Genomic DNA, 27,000 nt, shown 5'->3' on the forward strand with positions numbered 1-27,000 from the left:
GGTGGGATGTGGGGGGTGCCCTCAGGCTCCCCTCTACCACCCAGCCTCACCTGACTTACCAGATCAGAAGACTGTTGGCAGTGGCGGCAGCGGCAGCCAGGGCCAGAGTTACAGGGACACTGATCAAGAAGGGTGCTGAGGGTCCTCCGCCGCTGCCCAGCTCCCCAGGGTCACAAATCTTCGTGGTGGGTGGGGGTGCCAGTGAGCTGGTGGTGCTGGTCGTGGTCTCTGGGGAACATGGAGGGAACTCAGGGCCGGGCCAGGGCTGCAGTTCAACCCAGGTCTGGGGGCTTCATGAAGCACACTGTTCCTGCTCCCTGTGTTAGGCAAGTACTGCCTCCCCCGTCAGACAGCCCCTGCTTCCTCTCTCAGACGTGTCCTGCCTCACCCACCAGGCAGATCTTGCTTCGCCATGGCTCTCAGATGACCCTTCCACCCGATGGCCCCTACCAAGAATGTCCAGACAGCAAGGACCAGGACCAGGACCAGCTTCGGTAAGACAGACAGACAGGAGTGTGGCAGCCCGCAGAGTGCCTGGGGTGGAGGCTCTCAGGCTCTAAGTCCTGGGAGGATTTGGAAGGTGGGAGATAAAGCTAGGTAACAGCACAGGCCCCCTGGGGGAATGGGGGCGACGGGGGGCTTACCCGGAGCCTGGGCCTCAGTGGTGAGGTGTCGTGGCTCCTCAGTCCAGGGTGTGGCATGAGCAGCCACGCTCCAGTCACTCCATGTCCCAATCTCATTGTCCTTGGCCGCCACCTGGATGATGTACTCCTTCCCAGCATAGGCATCTGTGATGGTGTGCGTTGTGCCATCTGACAGCTCTACCTGCAGCCAGACCACAGGATGGGGGTGGGGAGCCCTGGGGGTCAGGAGAGTGAGGTACCCCCAGAGGAACTGAGAACACTTCTGGGGAGAAAAGAGTGAAAATCCCCCTGCTGGAGGAAAAGAGAGCTGCCCCGGAGGGAGAAAGAGGATATTGAGAATATTCCCGAAGGCGGGTAAAGAAATCTTGGGGAAGAGACCCCAAGGGAAGGAAGAGGATCCTGAAGGAAAGTAAGAAAATCTTTCAGGAGACCAGGAGCACCCCCGGGAGAACAGAAGGAGGACTTTGCTCAATGTCTCAACCCTGCTCAACCCTGCTGTCATCCCAGCTCCCTCCCAGCGCCCAGCCTGAGCCCTGATCTCAGTCTCTGCCTGGAGGTGACATGAGTAAAAGGGTAAGAGAAGAGCTGGTGATGTGCTTAGAAGAAAGGATGTAAATACAGATGTGGAGCTAGGCTGCCTGAGTCCAGGTTTTAGCTCAGTCCCCTCTCAGCCAGGTGACCAAGTGACTTAACCTCCCCATGCCTTGCTGGCCTCATCTATAAAATGGCATTCCTGACCTACCTCATAGGAGTAGGGTGAGGACTCAGGCGCATGGGAAGCACCTAACACACTTCAGCCAGCTCTGTCGTCATCATGGGTTCTAGCTCAGAGCCTGGCTTCATAAATGCCCCATGCGCCCACCAGCCTGGCCCCAGCTAGGCCTCTCCCTCGGGAAGGCCACAGTACGGTAATCACCCTGCCTGAGGCAGAAGGGTTGGGGGGCAGCTCCCAAGCTGCGGGACAGCAGGACAGCTGCTCCATTTCCTCCTAGAAGCATCACCACCCCACCCCCGCCTGGGCCAGCCCTGTTCTGCTGGTCTCCCCCACCCTTCGGGCTGGCCTGCCTGTCCAGCACCCCTCCCAGTCGCAGGCTGGGCTCTGGTTCATCTCAGCGGCACCCGCTGCCTCATTAAGCCTCCTCGTAAACAGGGGCAGCCGGCAGGGGCGGAGGAGGGGGCTGCTCTGGGCCACGTCTGGCTTCAGGGCTTTCTTGGTCCCTGTTCCAATCTCCCTTCCCAGAACACTGGAGTCTAGGCTACCCACCTGACAGGCCGGGAGTACAAGCATGCATGTGTGTGTGTATTCACGTGTGTGAAGATGGGTCTAAGGAAGCCCCTCCAATAACCTGACCCCTCCCGTTCCCATCTGTGGCCTAGAGGAGGAGACACTGGTAAAGATCAGGGTCAGGGTGAAAGTCATTTAGGGCCCAGAGCTGGGCTCAGTCTGTCCTACTCCCAGCTCTGGAAGATCGAGGGACCCCACAGACTCTCCCCACCCTGGAGTTGGGTCCCAGTTCCTCCTCTGGTCCCGTATACCCTTTAGCCCTCCAAAGATCACCTCTGGCTGAGTAGACAGAGAGAGAGAGCTATAGAGAACAGATCAAATTAGCACCTCATTGGTGGACACCATACACTGCTAGAAACGTGGCCCAGGAGTCCAGTGCTTTCCTGGCAGCCATATCCCCTAACCTCCAGCCCTGCTTGCTAGGTTGTCACTGATCCCTTAATCCACACCCTTAAGAGAATGGCTCCTCACTTGGCAGGAATTCTCTAGTAGCTGGCATCTGCCTCAGAGTCCTCCCTTCAGTCTGCCGTGGCACATGTCACACTCGCCCTCCAGCCTCCCTGCTGAGTCAGGCCAGAGCAGAAGATACAGGGAACCCATGCTGGGTCCCAGTACTTGCCCCGCCTTGTCCATGCTGAGAAAGCTCCTGCCAGACCTCATGGTACCCATTCCTGTTCATCCTGGCCTACAGCTCTCACTTCCCTCTGAAAATCCCAGTGATGTTTTTCTCTGCTCTCCCCTCTGTACCCCCTTCCGATCATACACCTGCTTCTCTCCAACATAAAGGATCGGGCAGAATAGATTCTATTCAGAGTGAAAGTCAAGTTCAAAAGAGCCATAAATCAAGCCAACTGTAACACCAACATGCTATGGAACAGGGCAAGCACGCCAACGGCCATACATGCTCTTACCACAGAGTCCTCATACTCTGTGCGGCTCACATCGGTATGGGGGTAAGTCCTTCAGTGTGTGCTCTTGGCATGTTAGTCACACACATGTATGGAGCATGGTTGCTGCTGGGGACCACGTGTACGTGTGCATGTTCCCGTGTGTGTGGTGGGCGGCACGCCAGGTCCACCGTGAGGCGTGTGTGCCGCGATACGCGGGGCTGCTGCCTGTAGCTCGTTAGCAGGGGAGGGGGGCTTGTGAAACTAGACCCTGGTTATTAGCAATGCATTAGGTGCGGGCAGCTGGCCAGGCGGGAGGGACTCCGGACTCCGTCAGAGAACATGTGAGCAGCCTTTGTGGGGGCCAGGCCTACAACCTGGACAGGCACCCTGGAATCAAATTACGTACTTTAAAGGGTAGCTGGAAGGGGGGAGTGAGGAGATGGGACTGGAGCCCAGTGGGTGGGTTGATCCCTGGGTACCAGCCCGGGTTAGCCTGCAGAGCACCCTCACAGCCTCACTCCTAGCCAATAGACCTCATGGGCCAGAAAGAATGCCTGCAGCACTATAGGCCCAGGGCTGCCAAGGAGAGGGAACCCTAAGTCGGCCCCAAATGCCTGGCTGCTCCTCAGAACGACTATAGCTTGATTAACATCCCAGACCACAGGCTGACCCCAGACCGGCCCTCAACCACTGCTCCATTCCTGGCCTGGGATACCTCCCGACCTGTAAACTTGAGTGGACCCCTCAGTTACATCTGACTTTGGACCGTGACACTAGTCATGGCCTGAACCCATACCATGGAACAAGTTTGACGCCACTGCCTGATTTTGACCCCTTGAGCCCTTGAGCCCGTGAATCCTTGAGGACAGAGATGTACTGCCCCTTGTGTCCAGTACAGGCCCACAGCCTGGGCCAGAGTCTAAGAGGGAGATGCCTGATCAGGGCTGAGAGCCAGAATTAAGGAAAGGGAAATCCTACCTGTCCTGTCTGCCATCTCCCTTCTGGGATTTCTCCCCATTACCCTGGGAGCCACAAAATAGATGTGTTCCCATCACACTCATGGACATCACAGGGAACCCTTCAGGGCTTCAGATCAGGATACCTTCCTGAGTCCCATCCATCCTTCCAGGCCCATCTGATCCCTTCTCCCCGAGGAAAGAAAGTCTCTCTGGCTGCGCCCAGTCTTCACACTGGAACAGCGGCCTGCTGATACTGGTGTATGGACCCCTCCCGTGCCATGCAGCTCTGACTCAGGTGCTTGGGATGTGGGCAGGGCACACACTCACATGTTGCCACTGGTCCAGGATGAGGGGTCGGTAGCGCAGAAAGAACTTGAGAGGAAAGGACTCAGGGTCAGGCCAGGTCGAAGGAGTCTGCCAAGTCACCTCCAGCCGGCGAGGGTTGCTGGGTACTGGTCGGGCTACCACATTTTCTGGAGGGTCAGGCTTCACTGTTAAGGAGACACAGCTTCATTATCTCACTAATTGCTGGGAATGACCCCACTTTGTCAACTCCAGTCGCTATGTCCACCATCTTACATTGCCAACCACTGTCCTAGTTGTCACAGTGGCCACCTCTCTTCTCTGCTGTCAGTTCTGGCAACTACCATTAACAACCGTCTCATTATTTCCACCTCTCACATGCCTGTCACCACCAAGGACTGTCACTACGGTCACTGTCACCAGCTCATGATAGCGATATCCCAAATTTCATCCCATCATCCCAACCCCATGCTAATAATGACTAGCATCCCAATTACTGAGTCTATAGGATGGCTCCACCATTACCAACATTACCTCCATTGTCCCCTGGGTCACCCCCTCCTGCACCAGCATCATACACTCCCCTCAAGCTTGGCTTTTCACCTCAACTCTTCCAGTTCCAAACTGAGATACACTCTTCCCTGGAAGAGCCTGGGCTTGAAACTGCTCTTGAAGCTGGTCAAGGTTAAGAGACAGTCCACAGTTGTGGCAGATCTGGGTTGGAAGTGGGCTGAGAACATGATGGGAGTATAAGGGCCCAGCTCATGTAGAAACAGTCTGGGGGACCCCAGCCATGAGGGTCTGGCTGCGATGGGGCAGCAGCAGGCAAGGGGTCTGGCTGAGATGGGGTAAGGGAAGGGGTCTGGCTGGGGTGGGGGAAGAGCAGGCAAGGGGTCTGGTGGGGATCGGGTAGGGGAAGGCAAGAGGTCTGGCTGGGATGGGGGAAGAGCAAACAAGGGGTCTGGTGGGGATGGAGTAGGGGAAGGCTAGGGATCTGGCTGGGATGGGGCAGCAGCAGGCAAGGGGTCTGGCTGGGATGGGGGAAGAGCAGGCAAGGGGTCTGGTGGGGATGGGGGTGGGGTGAGGGCGGTATCTGTCCCAGTCCTGTCTCCTGTTCTGACACCTCATTCATCACATGCCGTAAGGAAGCCATTAGCGTGGGGTGGGGGGGGAGGCTGCAGCTGCACAAGGGTCTGGCCCAGCCTGCCCCCCTCCCCCTCCTATATACTCTGGGAGCCAGAGAGATGATGGGAAGAGCTGCTGGAAAGGTCTCTTGGCCCATGCAGGTAAAGGACGTTCACGCCAATGTTCACAGGTCTATACATGTCATGAACACATGTCTATATGGGCCACACATACCATGCACACATGTGAACTTCCCTCCCAAGTGCTCACACACACCTCTGGCACACATCCACTTACACACTCCCACCGGAGTGTGCTGCAGGGACCAACCCCACCCCACGCACCAATGGTGAACTCGTCGAAGGTGATAGCTGTAGCATTGTGGCCCAGGGCATTGCTGACACTTATTGAGACCTTGTACTTGACGGTGGAGAACAGGTGCATGTAGCGGATGTGGCAGCGGTTCTTGAGGGCTGGGTCCTTCTCACAGACCATGATTTTGGAGCCGTGCCTGGGGAAGGGTGAGGCCCAGACACTGTTACCAACATCAGGGGTCAGGTGCAGCAGAGGTTGGGGGAAGGTCAAGCCCAAGGCTGGGCTAGGGTCTGGACTGAGGGCACGGTGGGTGGCTGGAGGAGAGGTGAGAGGTCGGGGTGGAACGGGGTCACAGGCAAGTCTACTCACAGCACAGTCACATTGAAGGTGTTGGGGATGTAGGTAGGGGTGGGCAGATGCCAGCTGCAGTAGAAGCCCTTAGGGTAAGTGTTGGAACGGCAACTGAGCACGGGCTCCCGCGGCGGCACTGAGGGGTGAGCACAGCATGGTCAGGAGCCCCTAGTCCCCTGCACTAGTGTGGGGACAGGTGGGCCCCAGAACCCCAGCTCTCCCCCTTCAACCCATCAGCAATGCCAGAGGTTGGGGAGGGGTGGCTGTCAGCGAGGGTCTGAGGCTTCCCAGGCCGCAGAGAGCCAGATGTTTAATTAAAGAAAAACAAGGGTTATATGAAGAGGGAGCCCCCCCCACCTGCTCAATGGAGGCGGGAACTGTGGGGAACAGGGGGCTGCGGGCCTCAGCTCATCAATCACAGGATGGAGGTGATGTCTGGGGGAATTGGCCCCAGCCCCACATCTCCTGACACGTTGTGTCCATTCACAGAGAAAAACTTTGCAACGGAGGCTGCAGGGTGGGGGGAGGGGGTGTCCTGACTGGGTCCTCTGGTTGCTAGAATAATCAGAGTGCACTCCCTGGAGAAGAGTCATCCCAGGCTTCCCCCAGTACAGATTAAGAAACATGAGGCCAAGCCCGGTGGTTCCCCAGGAACAGCCACACTGAGCGGCTAGGTATCTACATGCGTGGGTGCACGTGTTATACATGTCTCCGTGACATCAATGATCCATAACGGAATGTAGGTACATACACAGGAGTATCTAGGGCATGGCTCAGACTGTGTGTCCATGTATGACTGACTGCATGTGTGTGCACATGCGTATTGAGAGGAAGCTATTGTTCCCTTGCTGCATACCTCACCCAAGCCCTAGCCCCCAGCTCTGCCATCACAGACCCCTTAAGAAGCCCCTTACTTGGTTAGCAAGGGTAGCAGCAGCCTGCAATCTAGAATGCGGAGTCCCAGAGAGAGATGGAGACCCGCCTGGAGTCACACAGCAAGCCAGGGCTGGGACTCAATCCCAGGATGGGGCTACCCACCTACATGACCACATGTATACACACTTGGGAAGTCCTTTCTCCTATCCAACCACACTTCTTGCTGCTGTGAGCCCTCAGCCCAGCTGTCCCACACTCAGGCATTGGATAAGGCGTGAGGACAGGCGGCTCAGGTTCCTGGAAGGAGGCAGCTTCTGTGATCTGACCCAGGCAAGGAATGTCCGTCAGTGGCTCCAGGGACACTGACACCTCCCTCCTATGTCCCCCTCCCCCGCCGCCCCACCCTCTGCCTGACAGGTGGACAGGAAATGGGAGGGGGGCAGTTCAATAAGCCAGGGACTGTGAAAGGGGGAGTACATGTCTATGCTTGTCGAGTGGCCATGGTGACACATGGGGAACTGTGGGCTTTCATCCACAGTGTACACGTGACTGTGACTCTGATTGCATGTACATGTCCAGTGTGTGGGAAGTGTATGTGTATCGGGGCTGAACCCCCAGGGCCCAATCTGGCTTTGCAGCAGGAGAGATGAGAGGGTCAGAGAGGCATCAGGGAAGCTTGGGTGTATGTAGCAGCTAGAGTGGGCTACGCTGTGGGCAAAGGTGTGGCTCTATGCCCCAGGCCTGCAGGGATTGCTAGAGCCCAGCTGAGACCCCCACAAGGGGCAACCTGCATTCTATCCACTGCTGTCTGCCTCCCCTGGGGAGCCTTCCTGGCCCTGTGTCCATCTTGTGTCTGTTCCATGTTCATCCTGTGTGCCTCTCATATCCCTTCCCTAACTGCCCAGGGACACAGAGGCATGAGGGTGGGGTGGGGGATGGTCAAGGACACAGGAAGTGCCTTGTGGGGGCCTGCAGGCCAGGCCAGAGTTGGCAGCCACCCCAGGAGAAAAGGACATTCTGAGGTCGGCTGAGAAGCCTCCACTCCGCCTCCTGCCACCACCCCCCCTTACCCCCAGCTTCAAAGGAGAAGGGTGCTGGGGGTGGGGTGGGTACTAAAGGCTGCAGAGTCAGCTCCTTGCTGCCTGGGACTCTCTGGAGGGCAGAGCCGGCCAAGGCACTGGACTCACAGGCCCGCCCCCTCCACCAGCCAGCTCCCCCCACCAGTCCCCTCTACTCCCCCATGACCATCCTCTCCCGTGAGACCAGCTTCCCCCTCAAACCAGTTCCTCTCTCTGACTGGGCAGGTCATGGGGGACCAGGGGGCCAGGCAGGGCTCTGTCTGTCATCTGGCTACTCCTGCCTGGCCTTGGGCCCTGAGTAGGGAAGGGCTTGGGTTTCCTGACAGGGACCAGGTTTCTCAGAGGGAAAAGGAGGAAAGAAAAACAAAGAAAGGAAGAAAAGGAGTGACTTGCTGCAGCTGGAGCCCAGCTGAGGGGCCGGGTGGGCGGAGGTAGGGGTGCTGTGAGAGACCAAGTGTGAGGTTGTGGGACAGTGTGTGATCAGGCCTGTTATGAGTGGGCTGCAAGATGGGGAAGAAGCTGTTTTTAAGACATGGCAATTATGAGGCTGTCTGGTAACTCTGAGAGGTTTCATGCATGTGACTAAAATCCTGGGCAAGCATGTAACCATGCGATTGGCTGTGTGTGACTGCAGACTGCATTTGTGTGGGACTCTGGGCGGGCTGTTTGATCTCAGGACCTCCTGGATGGGTCCGGCCTAGGGGCTGAGGCACTCTGAGAATACGTGTAAGTACGCCATCGTGTCTGGAACACGGGGACAGCACAACTCCATACCTGAAACACTGTATGTGAGATGAAGCTGAAGCCTGAACATATTTTTCAAACTGTGGGTGTGTGAAAGTGCCCGGAATTCCAAGTGTGTCCACACGTATGAACTGACCACCACATGAGAACATGTTAGAGGCTGTGTGTGAGCAAAATCTCATACGCGTGTCAGGTCATTCTCTGGGCATACAGACATATTCCTGGATGCCCAGGCATCCCAAGCTGCCCCTTCTGGGGGCTCCTGAAATGCCCAAGTGACTGTGGCAGCCTGTGGCAGGACATCCTTGGGTCCCACACGGGGCCATGTGTGCGTGTGTGCGTGTGCCCCCGCTGGCCCAGGGTTTGTTTGTTTTCCTCCTAATTGGCTTGTTTTTCCATGTCCAGCCCACCAAACCGCATGTTTTTCCTCTCATCTCGCCAGCCCGCCTGGGCTGGAGCCCCCAGCACGCACAAGGCCTGCCCAGCGGCCCTGAGAGAAGGAGGGGCAGGCTGCCCACACCCCTGGCCAGGCCAGCTCAGGCTGGGTGGGGCAGGGTGACCCTTCCAGCTCCAGCCCTGCCTGGGCCCCACCCACACTCCTCCTGTCTGGCATCAAAGCCTTATCTCATGACATCTCTTAAGGCACCCCAACTCCTGGCTTCCTAGATGCCCCTCTCCTGCCTCCCACCTGTCTTTTTCCCCCCAGACATCTTCATCCACAAGCTGCTCTTTCCTTCTCAGCAAACAGGGCTGAGGGGGAAGCAGCGCTGCACCAGGGATTCTGAAGTTCCTGTCCTGACCAGTCAAATGCAAATATGTAAAAACTGGACAAGGAACTGTCCATGTCAAATCAGTAAATCACTCTGATTTGTTTTAGCTTAAAACCAGAAAGACACTGAATCAGCAGTGTCTAGTAAACCGAAGGATGGTACTAAAGGAAAGCAGGTGATCCTGTTTCCTGATGTGGGCAGTCCTCTCACCATCCTGTCTGAGCAGCCACCGGGGGTGGGAAGGTGGACTGGGGGAAAGCAGTTCAGGGATCAGTCTGGTTAAGGGGACTTTCAATGGGTTATTTTTATGATCAGTTTCCCCTGGAAATAGAAACATGGAAATCTTATATGTTTCAGATAAATATTAAATAATTTGGCTTCAATGACTCACAAATCAGGGGTAACTCTGTCCTATTCTCTGAGTGCTGGCTAGAAGAATAATTTGATATTGAGTGTTGCCAAACCCAGTCTTTTGTTACTAATATAAAGTGACTGAGACAATCATGATTAACGTCCCTTGTTCCTCTGACCAGCTCTTTAGAAGGAAATAAGGTAATGAGAGATAAGTACCTGTTACTAATGCTACAACCAATTCATGGCCAGCTCTCCTCTGACGGGCAGAGCCCTGGGAGTGGTCAGCACTGTAAAAGTTCTGGTCACAACAGGGCAGCTGTGGGCATGTCCTGTGGGTACAGACCACAGACATCACTTCTAGACCCAACTTCCCTCCAACGACCTTTCAAAAATCAAGTCATCAGGAATATGGCCTAGGGTCACCAAGGTCTAGCCATCATGGCCAGCCTTGTCCATCCTAAGGACTTCTAGGACTCAAATCGAGAAAAGAGGGGTGTCAAATTGGTCTCATCCTTTTTCCATGGCACTTTTCTGTGTGTAAGGACATGGGGGTAGGCTGAGTGTTCCACTTAGTCATGGTGGGCCTGGGAGAACTCAGGTAGGTTGGTCCCGTATTTCTCAAGCTGGCCGACAGGGGTCATTCCACCCCTGGCTTGCAACTAAGACACCTGGCTATGATTGCTATCTTTCTAGTTTAAACACAGGAAGGCTCTTCTGTGTGAAAAGGAATATCCCCACCAAAATGTATTTTCACACCTCCTCTAACCCCACCACTGGGTAAGTGTTTTGGGGATGACAATGAGCAGTCCTTCAGTCTAACATTTCCCATGCTGTCCATGCCAGTCTCCTAACAACAGGGAAAGGGCCTGCTCCCAGGTTGCTCATGTATCTCCTTCCCTCAGCAGCTCCCAAGGAATAAAGAAACCACCCTCAGAAAGTGGGGTGCATCCCCCATATGGGGTGAGGCCGGAGAAACGTGAATCTTTGGCTCAAGGAAAAAAGGAATGGAACTTTTTTCAGAATATTCTGTTGGTGGGTGCCTGTCCAGCTGACCCTCAGCAACACTGAGAAGTTCCTCATTCCAACTTCTCCAAACCTTTCTTCTAAATCACATTCACTCACTTTTCCCTCTATCTTCCTGTTGGCTCCTTCTTATCTCTTTTTGTGGCTCATCTCTCTCCATCAACCCTTTATAAAGTGATGATCTTCAGGGCTCAGTTCTGGGTCCTCTTTTCTTCTCATCCCAGAGTTCTTACTCTTGGCCATCTTACCCGCTCCGTGTCCTTTCTCATCTCATCCTCAGCCCAGGCCCCAGACCCTCAGATCCACTGGCTACAGCCATCAACTCCCACTGTCCCCCGAGGACCCCAACCCAACATATCTACAGCAAATGTCGGTGATGCCCTAGCAGATCCCTGGCCCATACCTACCATCCTCTTCTGCATTTATGTGCCTAAGAGCTTTCATTGGTTACTAAAATCTGCATTGCCTCCTGAGGCATCAAGCCAAAAGTGCAGGGGAATTAAAGCATCCCCACCCCCACCCCGGGAGACTCCTTCAACCAAGGATGAGCAGGAGTTACATGAGCAGTATGTAAACTTCTGATCTCCCTCACTGCTCAGGGGGGGAGAACTCCCAGGTCCATGTCCTGCCCGGGCCCTCAGAGTCCCTGCAGGGCAAAGCTGCAGTTGCAGCTCCATCTTTATTGGTCCCCTTAACTTCCTTTTTCTAGCACTTTCTCATTTCCTTATGGTGTTTCTGCCACCTGACAAATAAACTACTTGCATACACACTCTCATCTTAGGATCTGATTCTAGGGAAATCCGAAATAAGATGACTTGCATACTACTGTCCAAACAGAACACACTATCTTTTTTTTTTTTAAGTAGACTCCACACCCAGTGCAGAGCCCAACACAGGGCCTGAACTCAGGACCCTGAGAGCAAGACCTGAGCTGAGCTGAAATCAAAGTCAGACGCTTAACTGACTGAGCCACCCAGGTGACGCCAGAACACACCATCTTTTCCTCCACAGACCCTTCCACCTTGCCTCTGTTGCAGTGATTGGTAGCACCAGCCATCTTGATTCCCCCTGCTCTCTACGCTCCTGTCCTCTCTACCTCCAATGCACCACCAACTCCTGGCGGTCCAACCAGCCCCTCTCAACTGCCCCGACTCCATGCCCTGGTGCCCAATCCTCATCATCTCCCTTGCATCCAGCAACAGCTTCCTTCCTGCCCTGGCACAGCCACCATCCAACCTGTCTCTCTGCACCACCATGAGAAGGATCTCTTAAGGACATGATGACCCTGCTCGTGTCACTCTCTAGCTTCTAGGCTCCTGATTTGCCCCATCCTCTCCTTTAGTTCCCTTCCACCACCAGCACAAGTGGCCCTTCCATACCCTCCCAGCCTCTGAGGCCTACAGCTGCACTTAGGTCTCTGTCAGAGGTGTCTCTGTCAGAGGTGACTTTGTCAATGTATCCTCCAAATCTCCCAATCTCCATGCGCCTCCCACTCCAGGAAGTGTTCTTTCTTCCCTGGAGCCTCCCAAAGTGCCTGTTCCTCTACCTGCATAGCTAGCCCCTGTAAGAGTGCACAACGGAGTGGGGTCTCTCCAGCTGGGAGCTGTGACCCTACGATTCCTCCTTCCCAGGCCCCAGAAGGATCAGGCCCTGCTAGCCCTCCTCTGCCCATCTTGTCACAGGGAACAGGATTTCTGGATCTCACACATCTCCGGGGGCGGGGGAGAGATACACGTGCAAAATGCCCGGGGGTCTGGATTCTGTGGGAAACAGTGGGCTCAGAGGTCAGAAGAGGTTAGAAAAGGATCAGAGGGCAAGGGTCAAGGTGCTGCAGCATCCCCGGCCCCAAAAGGAAGAGGACTGGATCTGGGCCAAGGGTCTAAGCCTCACTGACAATCCTCTTTAGTGAACTATGGGGCTGGGGGGGAAGGCGGTCAGATGAGGGGTTGGGAGCAACACTTACAGCCCACATGTAGGAGGACCTGGTGGCGCAGGTGCCAAGAGTCACGGTGGAAGCAGGCATAAAGGCCGCTGTGGCCCAGTTCCAAGCCATGAAGAACAAGCTGAGAGCCGTTGAGCAGGTCGGGGGCCAGGTCTGTCCCATTTACCCTCCATGTCACTGCTGCATCCCAGTTTGCTGTCCCACATGGCAGAGTCACATCTGAACCTAGGCGCTCGTACTGCACGTGGGGTACTTCTGTTGGGGGCAGGGAGAGCATAGGGCAAGAGTCACAGGTCACAGCCTGGCCTAGCACCACCAAGTGAATGTCAGCAGATGAGAGCCCATGATGAGAAGTCTAGGCCAAGAAGCTCTGTGTCTGATGGTGTGGGTGTCAGGAAATGAGAAGTGTGTAAAATTTCTCCATGGTTGTGAGTGTCTCCAAATTTGTGTGTGTGTGTGTGTGCGCGCACGCGCGCGCACGCACGTGCGTGCACCTGCATGTCTGGGTATTTTGTGTGTGAAGGGGTGTGATCTTCTGTGTGTGTGTGTGTGTGTGTGTGAGAAAGTGTGTGTTGAATGCTGGGAGGGGTTAAATCTCGGTGAAGACCCAGTTCACCTCCAGTCACTAGGTCCTTTAGAAAGTTTTCTTGACCCCCACGACCCTAACCTCTCGCCACCTACAGACCCAGGCCCAATCACTGACATCTGCTACCCAGGCAAGCTGGAGCTGAGGGGCCCTGCTTCTGGACTCCTTTCTCTGTCTCTTGTCCCCATCTTTGTCTCCTGTCCTGCCTCTCTCCCTCCCACTCTGGACCCCCTGACAAGCTGCCCCTAACCTGCCCACTTCAGCCATCCAGGGCTCGGGCAGCAGCAGCAGGGAGATCCAGGGCAAGAGCCCTAGAGAACTCCTAGCAGCTATCAACTTTGTGAGACAGGAACTGCTGGGGTTGGGAGGGGTGCGGGGGAGTGCTGGGGCCAGAGAGCTCTCTGACCATTCCTCTCCTGCCCCCAGGAGGGGCCTGTCAGAGCCAAAAGCAAACCCCAGCCCTGGCCTCCGCAACCCAGGCGTGATGGACTGAACCCAGGAGACTGGAGTGGAAGGGTGGGAGGGAGCACCTGTCGAGAGGCAGCACTAGGTGGGGGAGGTGAATACAACACAGAAAATCGGAGACACTGATCTACAGACAACGCAGGAGAGGCAGGCATGCAGAGCTGGGCGATGTGAATCTAATCTCCTCATTCCTCATCCTGCCCCCCAAGCCTGGAAGGACAGATGCTTCCCTGGTCTTGGCCAGATCTGTGGAATGAGGGTGGGAGGGGAAGAGCGAAGTGGGAGGGGGGCAGCGGTGGTGGGGGGTGCTGCGGGATCCCTCGTTAACACTTGCTTACATCTCCCCTCCAGAGAGCCACCCCGCTGAGTTGGGGGATTTTCAGAGGCAATTCCTGTTAACGAGCCAATTAACTTGGGCCAGTGGCCTCTTAATTAGACTTGTTAACACCACCAGGACTGCAGGAGGTAGAGATCCCCCTATGTCACCAGCCAACCCCCTCCCTCCATCATGGCCCTCTCCCCAGTACTGCTTTTCTCTGTGCTGGAACATCTGTCCCTGTCTGCTACCTCTGTCACCCTTCCTCTGCCAGGATCTCTCTGCCTCAGGTTTCTCCCCCGCTGCTTGCCTCTGTCTTGCCCCTCTCTGAGCCTCTCGGTCCCTGTCCCCTGTCAGAGGAGAGGGAAGCAGGAATCCCAGCCAGCTTTGACCACTCATCTGTGGGGCCTGGGACCAGCCAAACAAAGGATGAACGGCGGAAGGGCGGTGGCTGGGGGCCTTGGAGGCCACAGCTGTGAGGCTGGACCAGAGACTGAATGGGGACCTCCTCCTGACCAGAGGCCCAGTGTCCAAGGCTCAAGCCATAGAGCTCCCCCAATCCACCAGCCCTAGCCATTGGGCCCCCCCCACAACTTCCCCGGTCAAAACCTGGAGCTTCCAGGAAACATGCCAAGCCCCTCTCTGAACCCCCCCCCCCACTAGAACAAACTCTGCATCCAGCTGCCTGAGGAGGAGGCTGAAAACTGACCGAAGGGGAGGGGGTGTGGCCACCACAGTCCCAGTGGCAACACGTCAACACTGACCAGCAACAGCTCGGAACTTACTTGGACCCGATGTGGTTCTTTATACTCTGGGGCAGGTACAGCCACAAGATGAGGAAACAGCCACCCAACAACACAACAAATGGGCTAACGCTCCCTAGTCACCCTGTCTGCCTCACCAAGCAAAGAGAAACACAACACAACAACAACGACAAACCAACAATGTGAGGGCAGGGCAGGAAGGACAACATGACAACGCAATGACAGAAGACAACTACAAGCCACAATGCGGAGATAGAGGGAGCAACGTGACATGACAATCACATAAGACACACACTGTCACAAATGCTACAACAACACAACAACAGCAATATACACAGTCACGAAACAGCTCCAGAGATGGCAATGATTTAATCCTTTGTCTCTGGACAGCTTTCCTCCCGCCCTGTGGGTGCCCCTACTGATGTGCTGTCCATTTCAGAAATTAAATCAAGCGGCAGGGGGAGGATGGGGTTCTTGGCCTTGACGCGGTGACAAATGCTCCAAAGGAATCAGCTGTGAAAAGGTTGTTAGAAGCCAGGATGAGAGACAGAGACAGGATGAGGTCATGGACATGGAGAACACAGAAGGACAGAGCTGATGGCTCCCTCACACCTGTGCACACAGGCTCACATGAGGACCACATGCTGGAAACAGTCCCCTGGGAGTCCTAAGCAACTTCACATCACCACACACATAGGATGAAGACAGTCACCACAAGGAGAACACACACAGAACAACTGTCCACAAGGTCACAGCCACACAAGGACCCAGTCCCAGTTCAGGGATAGTTAACACCTAGTACAAGATGGTCACACACGTGCACAGGGAGGACATGTCCCACAGAGGCACACTGACACATAAGGGCACAGTCTCCCATAAGGGAGACATCTGAACAGGGACACAAACATGCGAAGAGACAGAAACAGGGAGAAACTATCAAAATGTCACACAGGGTACAGTCTCAACCACAAGGACAAAGCCCCATGAAGAGCACAGTCACACATGAAGAGACAATGTCACACACAGGGCACAGCCCCCAAGAATACAACCCGAGAAATGCATTCGAACAGGAACATGGTCTCACCCACACAAGAATGCAGCTTAATGCACTGGGACAGTTATCGACTCTCAGAGAGGCGGACTCACTGCTCAAGCCCCTGGGCACCTGTGGCTCTGCCTTTACCCACCGTACAGAGCAGGGCCCAAGCCAGGGGGAGCGGCCACCAGAGGTCCAAGCAAGTGAGATTAGCACACAAGCTGCAGACAGACTGACTGCAGGTGGGGGTTAATGGGCTGGCCTGGCAGTCCTTTCACTCCCTGCCCACTGGGGAGCAGCCCAGGGGGATGGGGGCTAGGCTTTTTCTGGGTCTCAGTGTCAGTCCCACAAGGAAGAAGGCACAGGAGCCTTGACTCACTGCCCTCCTCTAACCCACAGCCTTGAGGGTGGCAGCGTGTGCTCTGCACCTGGGCCCCAGAAGTGCCCCAACCTTCTCTGCCTCTATCCAATCCAGCCAAGGGTGGTGGGGGGCAGGACACATCCAAGGGGAGAGCTCCATACAGCTCAGCACTTGTCTGAGGAATTTCAAGGTCAGACCTTACGCTGATGGAGCCATGTGAGGTGTTGCCTTAAATGCAGTTTGAGCGCTGGTGGTCAAGTTAAGAGGGCATCTGTTTCCCAGCAGGGGGCAGCTTCTTGCTCTGTGGGCTGTGGGGAGAACTGAGCCCTCCCTGGACAAATGGTGGGGGGCCAGTGGCCCCACCGGAGCAATCCCTGCCCCCTCCCACCATTCCAGATGACAGACCCGACCCTTCCTCAGGATGCCAGCCCTCCCCCACGGGTCGCCCTGCCCGTCCCCACATCTTGTTCTCAGTCTGCCACCTCTGTCTCCACCTTCCCTCTGGGATAAGGGAGAAGTCTTGGCCTCTGTCTCTCTCAGTGCCTTCCACTGCACCCCCATAAACCCCCACTTCAAAAGAAATCCCATTTCAAAGATACTATACAGGACCTACCCCTAGCAGCCTCCAACTCCCATCCCACCTGCCTGTACCCTCTACCCGCACCCACTCCAGTAGGAAGAGGAACAGCTCATCAAGCCAGAGACACCATCAGCATGGGACCGTGTGGAGTGACTGGAGGACTGTGGGTATAAGACAACATCAGTGGGTCACCCAGCATATCAGTGTCATAGGACTCATGGGTGTTCACATGTGACAAGCTAGAACGTGCCAGGGTGTGGTCTTAGGTGGATGCACACAGCTGTGTCGCAAAGGGCTCATGCTTGGCTTTGGGTGGGGGTCAGCAGGGAGCACCACCCCACCCCCCAGAATCCTCTCCTCTAGCACTCACCCTGAGGACTGTGTCTCTGGGCGTAGACGACGGCAGTGGCAGCGAGCACAGCACAGCAGGCCCACGGGACAGGAGCAGCCATCTGCTGGGAGAAATGGGGGTGAGGGGGTGGGGGGGGAAGGGAAGGGGCAGCATCAGCCCAGGCAGGAACCTCTGGGGAGCCCCTCCCTGTTCTCAGGCAAGACTGGGTGATTCCAGGCCTAGGGCTCGGTATCTTGACCCCAAATGCCCTTCTTAATGGGGCTCAGGATTCTTTTTCAAGCAACAGAAAGCAACATTATTGGCATCTGGAGCCAAAGGTTTTCTAAGATGGTAGGAGGCAACCTACAGCGGTTTGTTGTTCGATAAGGCTGCTGGCTGTAGGATGTCATCAACCACGGATGAGTTATAGAACACTGGTAATGCTACAGCCACTTTAAAAACAAAAAACTACAACAATAAAAAACTTTACTAGTGAGGTTGGCTAATTAGCTCTAAGCACTGCAAACCAAAAGAGTGATGTTTGAACTTAACAGGAGGTCTATACTTCTCCAAATTGCCTTGAATGGAAGGTCCCCTGCTGTGCTCCTGGGGAGAGGGCCTGAAACCCCCATGCTCTAAAGCCCCTCATATCTGCACCCCCCAGCCCTCCGTGAGCCTTGCCACTGGCCTCTGGGATGTTCACAGCAGCAGGGTACCAAGGTCAGATACTGCTTTCACATCAGTGTACAGTGACCATGAGAGAAGGAGAGCATGTCACATGTAACTCCTTGTCAGGGGCCCCAACCCATCCTTCACCCCAGACACATGCCTCAGGAGCCTGAGACCCACAGCCCAGATGTGCACTGTGTCTACACACACCTCTGCAGGTATACAAAGCACAGTCAGGATGTCCCCAGAAGCCAGGCTGGATCCAGGGGTCCCCTCATCTGCAGTCCTGCTTCGTGGGGTAGCTCCAACTGCTTGCCCCCCACTCTACCCCAACACATGATCACACCCGAGGGCAGAGAAGTAACTATTTCCTGCAGAAAAAAAGCCTCAAACAGGACTCTCCTACCCCAGTGTGAAGACAGAGGGGGCCCGTCAACCAGACAGAAAGAGAGATCCAGAGTGGAATAGTGCCAGACACTCAAGCAGAGTAAGTGGTACTATTAGGGATACAGCCTGATGCACAGCCAAGACACTGTCCAAAACAACCAGACAGAGTCCCAGAGAAAGAGCTGCATGCACAGCTGGAGATACACTAGAGATACTGCGTGAGGCACTGTCAGGTAAAGCCAGATAAGCGGGTAGCTAGGACCTGATAAGCAGGCAGAGGCTTGGTCAGAGAAAGACGGACATACAACCAAAGGGTCCACCAGAAAATACTGGAAAAGGCTCGGCCAGATGCAAGCAAGACCTACCCCCAGAGAAAGAGCAAGAAACCCAGGCACAGAAACCAGCAGCGACATAGCAAGGGGGCTAGAGACACTGTCGGAAACCACACCGGAGAAACTGCCTGACACACAAGCAGAGAAATACCAGAGAAACTGACAGACACAAATAGGCATCCACCCAAAAACACAGCTAGAAGGAGAGCCAGAGCCAGAGCCAGATGCTCAGTCAGGAAGTCTCTGCACCACTAAGAACACTGCCAGGGACACTCAGACGCACAGACACACTGCCAGACACAGCCAGAGACACTGTCAGAAACACTGCCAGACAAACAGCCAGACATACAGCCAGAGAACTGCCAGAGAAACTGCAAACAGAGCTACAGCAGGGAGGAGACAGATGTGGGTGTCAGCCTGTAGCAGTGAGTGTGAGAGCTGGGAAGAATCTGACTTCCAGGGGCTCCTTTACGGGACGGGGCTCCTGCTTGCCCGTGACTACACTGAGCCCTCACCAGGCAAGCCCTCCCCATCTGCACCTGGCTTTCTCTAGCCACAGCAGCAGGTGCGCCGACCACCCCTCCCTGGCACAGCTTGTCTCTCTAGGCCCAGGTGGCTTTGGCTGTCCCTCCCACATCGGTGACTCCCAGGGCTTCAGCTACCACTTGGCCTGGCTCCTGCTGACCCTCAGCCACTCCCCTATCTTCAACTACTCCTCAGGCCTAGAAGGTTAAGACAATGGCCAACATTATAGTCTGAGAGCAATGGGGCCAGGAAATGAACCCAGGGACTGAATTCAGAGGGAGGGAAAGAGGAAGGAGAGGGAGAGAGAGAGGCAGGCAAGAGGCTACAGGCCTACCTGGTTCCCCACCTCAACCCCTGCAGGCAGCTCTCAGATGCTGCCCCACCACCTCTGCTATCTGTCCCTGCCTTTGTCCTCACAGCTGGGAAGATACACTACCTCAGTGCCAGGACCCACTGCCTACCACAGGGGGCAGGAACTAGGGCCCGCAGAGGCAGAAGGGACCAAGGTTCGATCTAGGACCCAAGAGGGACAGGGTGGCCCTCTGCTCCCAGCTCCTTCCTGGTCCCAGTTGGGGGTGCAGGGGCAAAAAGACAGCCTGGCATGAGTGTGCACGCACACGCACACGCACACACACACACACACACTCAGGCCCCCTCAGGGGGAGGGGTGGCTTCTTCATCAAAGTCGCCTCCATCAGCCCGATGAGTTACTGTAAGGGCCGGGCCCTGGGCCAACGGGGCTGCAGCCATGGGAGACGGGCGCTGGCGAGAGAGAGAGAGAGAGAGAGAGAGAGAGAGAGAGAGAGCTGCAGAGAGTGGGGGATGGGGTACCGAAACAGACACCGCATGGCTGGGGGCACCCAGCAAAGGCAGAGACCCAGGGAGGGGGAGCAGAGAGGCAGAGAGAGAGGGAAAGTCATGAGCCAAGACCCAGGAGACAAGTAGAGACCAAGATAGGGAGAAATGGGAGAGGAGACCCAGAAAGAGAGATGGGAACCACAGGGGATGGGCAGAGATCCAAGGGCAGAGGAAGGGACAGATCCAGAGAGGGTCTCTGTGCCCATCCTAGAGCATCTCTCTAAGCCCACCTACCTCCCCCAGTGCAGAGGGAGGATGGTGTTGGTGCAGCCTTCCTGGAGGCTACAAGGCTTCTCCCTGGAGACCCAGAAGTGCAGCCCCCAGGGGATAAGGGAAGACTAAAACACTACCCTACCACACCCCATCTCTGCCCCTGCAGATCCAGAAAGCCCCAAGCCAATTTCACTCTTCCCTTCCTTCAGAGTCCCAGCTGGGTCCACTCCCAGGTAGGGAAGCTGAGGCCAGAGGCATCCAGGCTCTACCTCCACCCTGCCCTAGCTCACCTCAGGCCACCCATCCCAGGGCAAAGAGCATCTTCCCCAGGAATTTTCCAAGTCCACACCCCATGGCTCTCGGATAGATCAGGAGGATAAATCCCATGGCCTCAGATAGGGGTCATGCAAACTGGCTGAAGCTCTCTGTAGACCCCTGCACGGGCCAGCCTTGCCACTAGCCCCAGCCCCATGATGAGGAGGCAACAGAAGACACTCTACCAACAAGGAAGGGGGCCAGTACCTAGCAGCCCACACTCCTGTTAGCACAAGGAGCCCAGCACCTCTCCTGACACAGAACCTCACAGTGTCATCATTACACACATACACAGGTGATGCATCAAGAGACAAATCCTGGGCCCCCAATTTCCTGTCACTGTCCCACTGTGACACAAAGACACCATTACACAGTGAGAACAACACCCAGTGAAAATGACATGGGTATAGTTGACAATGGCACACAGGGTTGCTAACAGTCATTAGAGTGAAATGACAAATAATGACACCAACAAATGGGACAATGATACCTGTTGACACGGACACAGTCACAGTGACAATAACCCCAGAATCAAAAATGCAATGAGACTGACAGTCACACAGAGTAACAACGAAGGTGCATCCTCAGTGACACAGGGATGCGGACAGTCAGACTCAGTAACACGGACAGTCACACAGAATAACAGCAGCCCACAGTAATACTGGCACCACAGAGGCTGGCAATCACTAGCAGGGACGCTGGCAGACATAGTGACAGGCTCCAGCTTAGGGACCTCAATTACTCAGTTTCTAAGTCTGGCTTAAGATCTAGTGCCCAAGACTCTTCTCGCCAGCCCCAGCAAGGTCCCTGGTGCCCTGTGTCCCCAACCCTCAGCCCTTAACCAGCTGAAGGTACAACCTGAAGGAGGGGGGGTATGAGTTTGGAGAGCTCCATGTATCCCTGCAGAAGGTTACACAGGCCCAACCTTCAGGAATCCCTGCCACATCCAGAGTCAGAGTTGGGGGTTCTGAGCACCACTGGCTGGGGCCCAGCTCTAACCATGTGTGAGTGCTGGTGTGCAACAGTATGTTCTGACTTCAGGGCATCCGCTGGCATGGGTGTGCTGAGGGTCAGGTAGGCTCAATCTGGTCTGAAGGATGAACAGGGAGGGCCCATGTGGTATGCCCCAAAACTGAAATCCAACCAAAGTCACTGGCCTGCACTACCCACCCAGGGTCTTGGACCTGGGTGAGGTCAGGAACATTTGGATCTGCGGGAGGGCACCTAATCTATGGCATGGCCACAGCTTCTAGTATGCCTAGGTAACGGACTCCATAATCCCTCAGTGTGAGGGAAAAGACACTTTGTCCTAGGGCCTTGCCCCCTTCCCTCTCCCCACATCAGCTGTAGAGGACCCATCCTGAGAAAAGGCAAGGACATAGGACAGGAGATAGCATGGACTAAAGGACTCAAAAATGTGGGAACTCTAGAGGCCTCAGACCTGCAGAGGAATTAGGGTGGAATAAGGGAAAGAGACACCTTCACTTGGAGGTGGAAAGAGAAAATGAGAGAGCAGGGGCAGAGACAGAGACAAGGATGTGGTGGGCAAGGAGGAGCAGCACTGGCTGAGGGAATGCCTGGGAGAGACAGTCAGGGCTGGCTGGAAGCTCCAGGAGGGGGAGGAGAGGCTGAGACCAAGAGGCCCCCAGATCCCACCAGGCCCAGGCAGCCTGGACAGCGGGGGCGGTGGGGGCGGGGGCAGAGGCCTAAGCAGTCCAGAGGGTGTATGTGTTGGGGGTGGGTAATTCGCTGAGGAGGGAGGCCTGGCCCCTGGCAGCTGGCCCAGCAGACCCCCCACTGGGGAGGGGGTGGGCCTGGGTCAGGGGCCAGCTCCTGGGGCTGGGGCTGGCTGGCCACTGGGCAGGCTCCCATTCCCTGTGGTGTCTCTACCTCCTATCTCTCAGTTTCTTGTCTCTGGCTCATTCTCTCTGAATCCACAGCTGGCCCTCCTCTCAGCTATTGATGCCCCCACCCCGAGGGGCATAGGAGTGCCTGGGTTTAGGATTCAAGCCTTATCTCCTCCTGGGCTACCACACATTCACCCATTCCAGGGTCAAGCCCCAGTGTTCAGGGGAAAGGACCCCACCCAAATGTATGCCCCTGTCTCTCCCCATAGAAGGGGGCAGGAGAAGCTCAGCACCAGTGGGAGGGGGACCAGGAGGAAGGCAGGGGGAGCAGTCCCCCAGCTCTAGCCGCTGGCTGAGGTTGTGGAAAAGGAGGCGGCTCAGTGTGAGTGAGTTGGAGGGGGGCGGGTATCCGCACCTGCTATTGTGACCTCCACAGCCGGAGATGGGGGCCTGGGGGGGACAAGATTCCAGTGGATTTTGGCAGCAGCCCGGATTCTGAGTGCTCAAACCCCCCACCTCCAGCCTCTTGCACTGCGGGGACCCTGAGATCAGCATGTGCGTGCCCTTCTGCACGTGTGTGCAGGCGTGTTGTGGGGGGAGCTGGGGGCCTTCCCATGATGGGCCTGGGTGGGCCGTGGGGAGGTAACAGTCTGAATCCCACAGCCCATGCCCCCGATGTGCAGCCCTACCTAGGGCCCCGCATGCTGCTTGGTGGCCTGGCATGGGCTTATATACACACATATATGCAGGACTGGGCTTAAGCAACCCTCTAGGTGCAAAAGGTCTGGGCTTTCTCCTTCAAAAGTCATCTGGACGAGCCCCCTGCCCTTCAAATGGGGAAGAGGAAGGAGCAGATAAGTGCATATCTTCCCTTTGGGCACATGGGCTCTGCACAACTTCACAGAAATTGGCACGCAAGCACCAAATCCCCTAGCCCCAGTCCGAGGTCTCCTCTGGCTTCTAGAAGAATCGGGAGGACCCCTCTACCTAGAAAAAGGCCATGTACCAGTCAAGTTAAGTTTGCAGGGAGTGGGGGCTGCTCCTCTTGGATGGAAAGACCACTGCAGCAGGAGGTTAGACATCTGGAGGAACTCCCTTTCAGTGGTAGGGGATGGGCAGAGCAATAGGGTTGAATGAGACTTCCCTTAACTGGTGGGGTGGGGGGGCATCCCGCAGGAACAGGGCTCCCAGCCGATGAGGCAGGGCCAGAAGGAGGCTGCAGGCCCTCCATGAAGAGAGAAGGATCGACAGAATAGCTTTCAAGACTTGGGGCCTGGGACAAAGACCTATTTGCCTAGGATCTCTCACTATATCCCAGCACCCCACCCCTGGCCCCATTACTGCTATGGGGCTGACACGCCCTCAAAGGCCTATGCTTGCAAGCTTGTGTACACACACACACACACGCATGCACGCACACACCGCACGCACGTGGGGGGGAGGCGGGGGCAGCATTTCATAGGAAGCATTGGTTTCTAACAAAAAGAACTGAAAATGGGCTTTCTGACAGAGCTCAAGTTGAATGGAGGGAACAGAAACTTCGCCTGTCTTCATGTAACAGTGTCCTCTTCTCCCTGCCCCCCTACCCTGCACGCACACTGCACACACTACTGAGGAAGCTTCTGGTCTGCTGGGCAAAAGCAAGCCATCCTTCCTCCCCCTTCCTCCCTCCTCGCAGTGGGGAAGCCAGAGCAATCTGTTCCTGATGGTAAACACAGGCATGAGTATGTGCACACACAGGCTCACACACACCCCAGCAATTCAGGGTCACAGAGCACCCAGGGCTCACTTCTCCCCAAGATGTAGCCCACAGGTGGATTCTCACTACCACCTGGCAGCACTCTCCGAAGCCCTCCCCACCGACACACACACACACACACACACACACACACACACAAACACACACACACAGCAAGAGCTTCATAAACACAGGCCAGTGGCCTCTCACAGACACTGGCACTCAGAGTTCACCACCGTGACCGCACATCTTGGCCTCCCACGTGGACACCCACTGCCGCAGCTTCACACACACACTGTGCACACACATGTACTGCAGTCACAGTCACACACACAGACTCTCACACATGCTCACTCACAACAGTCACGGGCTCACATATGGATGCCATCACACACTCAGAGCAGTCTGTCTTCCACACAGATACCACTGCACCTTCAGAAACACAGAGTCCCCCGGTCACCCTCAGCCTCTTGCGCTCCCACATCCGGCTCCAGATACACACTCACAACAGTCATTCCATACTGGGACCTCAGATGGCCCAAGCTGCACTTGGGGGGTGGAGGCTAAAGCTCAGGGTGGCTTAAGGAAGGAAGGAAAAGGGAAGAACGAAATTTCTCGGCTCCTAAAAAGCAAGTAAATAGGATAATTTCCTAGATGGCTCCTTCCTCCCCTGACCCTGCTTTCCCAGCATTTGGGAATAAGCAGAGATCCAGGCCAGACTGGAGGGTGGGTGTTGGTGGTGAGAAGCCCCTGGGTGAAGAGATGGTGGCACTGGTAATAGCAGGAGCCAGAAAACCCCCCAAACCAGCCCACTCCCCAGGCCCCTCCTGCCTCCCCTCAGCAACTCCTCTTCTCCAAGATGAGAATCAGCAGCAGCTCTTAGCCTACCCACCTGCTGTGTGATCCAGAAGCTCTTCAAAACCTCTCTGTGCCCACAACTATCTAGAGTGCACCTGCCTGTCGGGCCTGGCTGCAAGAGGCAAGGTAAGGAGAAGGAGATGTGGCCCAGACCTTGACCCCCAGCCCCTGCCAAGGCCCTGTGATCACTGTCAGGCCCAAAGAGAGATGGGGACAGCATTGGCCAAGCCAGTGCTCCTCTAACTAACCACTGAGGACAAGAATCCTAAAGGTCTTTGGACCCTGTAGCCCTGCACCCCCCATCCATCACAAGAAAGGACGCTGTGTCGCTGTCCTGTCCAGGCAGAATGGAATCCAAGCTGTGCTGGCCAGGCCCCAACCCGGGAACAACTGGCAATGCTGTTGACATCCTTAGCACTTACCGCTCCAGGTGTAGTTGGGGCCCTGATGCCCTATTTAAAGGGAGCATGAGAGGCTCCGAGGAAGCCAGGCAGGGAAGCAAACACCAGACAGCAGGCACCACAGGACACAAGGAAACCAGGTAGGGCAATCCCATAAAGCCAGGTGATAGGGACTTAAGGAAAGCTGACAGTGCCAACAAAAGAACTCAGGCAGCAGTGTCTAGGGAAACCAGGTGACATGGCCCAAAAGAACACAGGCTGTGGGGACCAAATGAAACTAGGCAGTGGGGACTAAAGTTTGCTAGGAGGTAGGGACAAATGAAGCCAGGCAAGAGGCCCACAGGATGTGAGAAAAGAGAGATATCAAGAGCTCATCCCCCTCTGTGTAGATGTCACCCCCACACCCTGGGCCTCTCTCTCGGTAGCTCCCTTCCCACCCAGGTGGTGGTCCCCTCCCCCAGGCCAATGGACACAGCCAGAGCCCCCTCCTCTCTCTGAGGCCTGGGCCGACTGCAGCCAATGGGCCCCGGCCCCATCCCTGGGACCTCAGGAAGTCCCAGTCCCTCCCACTGGCTGCAGAGGCAGGGGGGGTGGGGGGGGGGAGAAGAGAGACAGCTTGGCAGGGGGAGCGCGCCGAGCAGCCGCGGGGGGCGGGGGCCGAGAAAGGAGCGGGAAGCTTCTAGGCGGGCTGGTGGGCGGGCGCGGGCGGGGGCGTCTCAGCGGCGGAGGTGGGGGTGACAAGTTCTCCGGCCGCGGGGCCGCGAGGCCACTGACCTGGGTCCCCGCGCCGGCGCCCAGTCGGTGCCTCCCGCGCTCCGTGGGTCCACCCGGCAGCCCTCGGGCATCGGGCCCCCAGGGCTCGGGGCTTGGGCCCAGGAGGCCCGGGCCGGCCTGGTGGGGGGCGATAGGAGTCCCCCGCAACAACAGCCAGAGTCCGGGCGGGCGGGCTAGGGGCCGGGCTGAGCTGTGAGCAAGCGAGCTAGGTGGCGAGCGGTCCGGGAGGAGGGGAGGAAGGAGCGCGCCGCGAGCGAGCGAGCTAGCAGTGGGAGCGAGTGAGGGACGGCAGGCAGTGAGGTCATCCTTTGAATCTAATTGTCTGAGTCAGGAGGAGATGTGGCACTTGATGCTGGGGGAGGAGAGGGAGGAAGGGGCCCTCGGCTCGGAGCCGGGCCCCTCCTCACGCCCAGGGCGGCCCGGGCCTCCCTTTCCCCCCTCCCGGCGCCCAGGGCGAAGTTGCCTCAGGCCAGCTCCGACGGACCCCTTCCTGTCGCAGGACTGACTGACCTCTGCACCCAGGGGGGATCAATATGCCATTAGATGTGGGACCCAGTCCCCCAACACCCCAGAGAGTGGCCCTCTTCCCACTCTCCGGGGATGATGGCCCAGGTCAGGTCCCTAAATTTCTGAGGTTAATGGAAAGTCCTCTATCCACCTCCAGGTCTTACTCCTACCCTTTGAGGATAAAGGGAGAACTTCAGCCAGCCTTCAAAGTTACCTTTGTGCACTTTAGGAGCATGGAGTCCCCAATCTATTCCCCAAGTTACTTCTTGCTCCGGGAATTTGGCGGAATCTGGATATTGGACCCCAGTTCACCTTCCTGCCCTGTGAGAATGATAGTGCTGTGCCACCCAGTATTCCAGTTACTACATTTTGGGGGGCCTGAGGACCCCCAATTGACCCCAGAGGTCTCCATATTCTATATTCCCAACTCTTCAGGAAGGGCAAGACCCAGGTCAGATTCCAGGGTTCCTCTATGGT

At 56.1% G+C, this 27,000-nt stretch overlaps 1 protein-coding gene across 4 annotated transcripts in view; it reads right to left on the minus strand.

The window, feature by feature from the left end:
- The window catches only part of CNTFR (ciliary neurotrophic factor receptor), a 37,893-nt gene that overhangs the window by 653 nt on the left and 10,240 nt on the right, over positions 1-27,000 (minus strand). For 2 of the 4 annotated variants that reach the window (XM_047700800.1, XM_047700797.1), the window contains 7 exons: positions 17,139-17,220; positions 12,682-12,915; positions 5,891-6,008; positions 5,551-5,717; positions 4,106-4,269; positions 645-825; positions 60-228 (listed from right to left, as the gene is read on the minus strand). In XM_047700800.1, the coding sequence (XP_047556756.1) occupies positions 60-228; positions 645-825; positions 4,106-4,269; positions 5,551-5,717; positions 5,891-6,008; positions 12,682-12,915; positions 17,139-17,220 (1,115 nt within the window). Of the gene's footprint in view, positions 1-59; positions 229-644; positions 826-4,105; positions 4,270-5,550; positions 5,718-5,890; positions 6,009-12,681; positions 12,916-17,138; positions 17,224-17,978; positions 18,140-27,000 lie in introns of all 4 variants that reach the window. The other 2 variants (XM_047700798.1, XM_047700799.1) reach the window with 2 other exon arrangements.

Source organism: Lutra lutra, chromosome 13, assembly GCF_902655055.1.
Source record: "Lutra lutra chromosome 13, mLutLut1.2, whole genome shotgun sequence".
Lineage (NCBI taxonomy): Eukaryota > Metazoa > Chordata > Mammalia > Carnivora > Mustelidae > Lutra > Lutra lutra.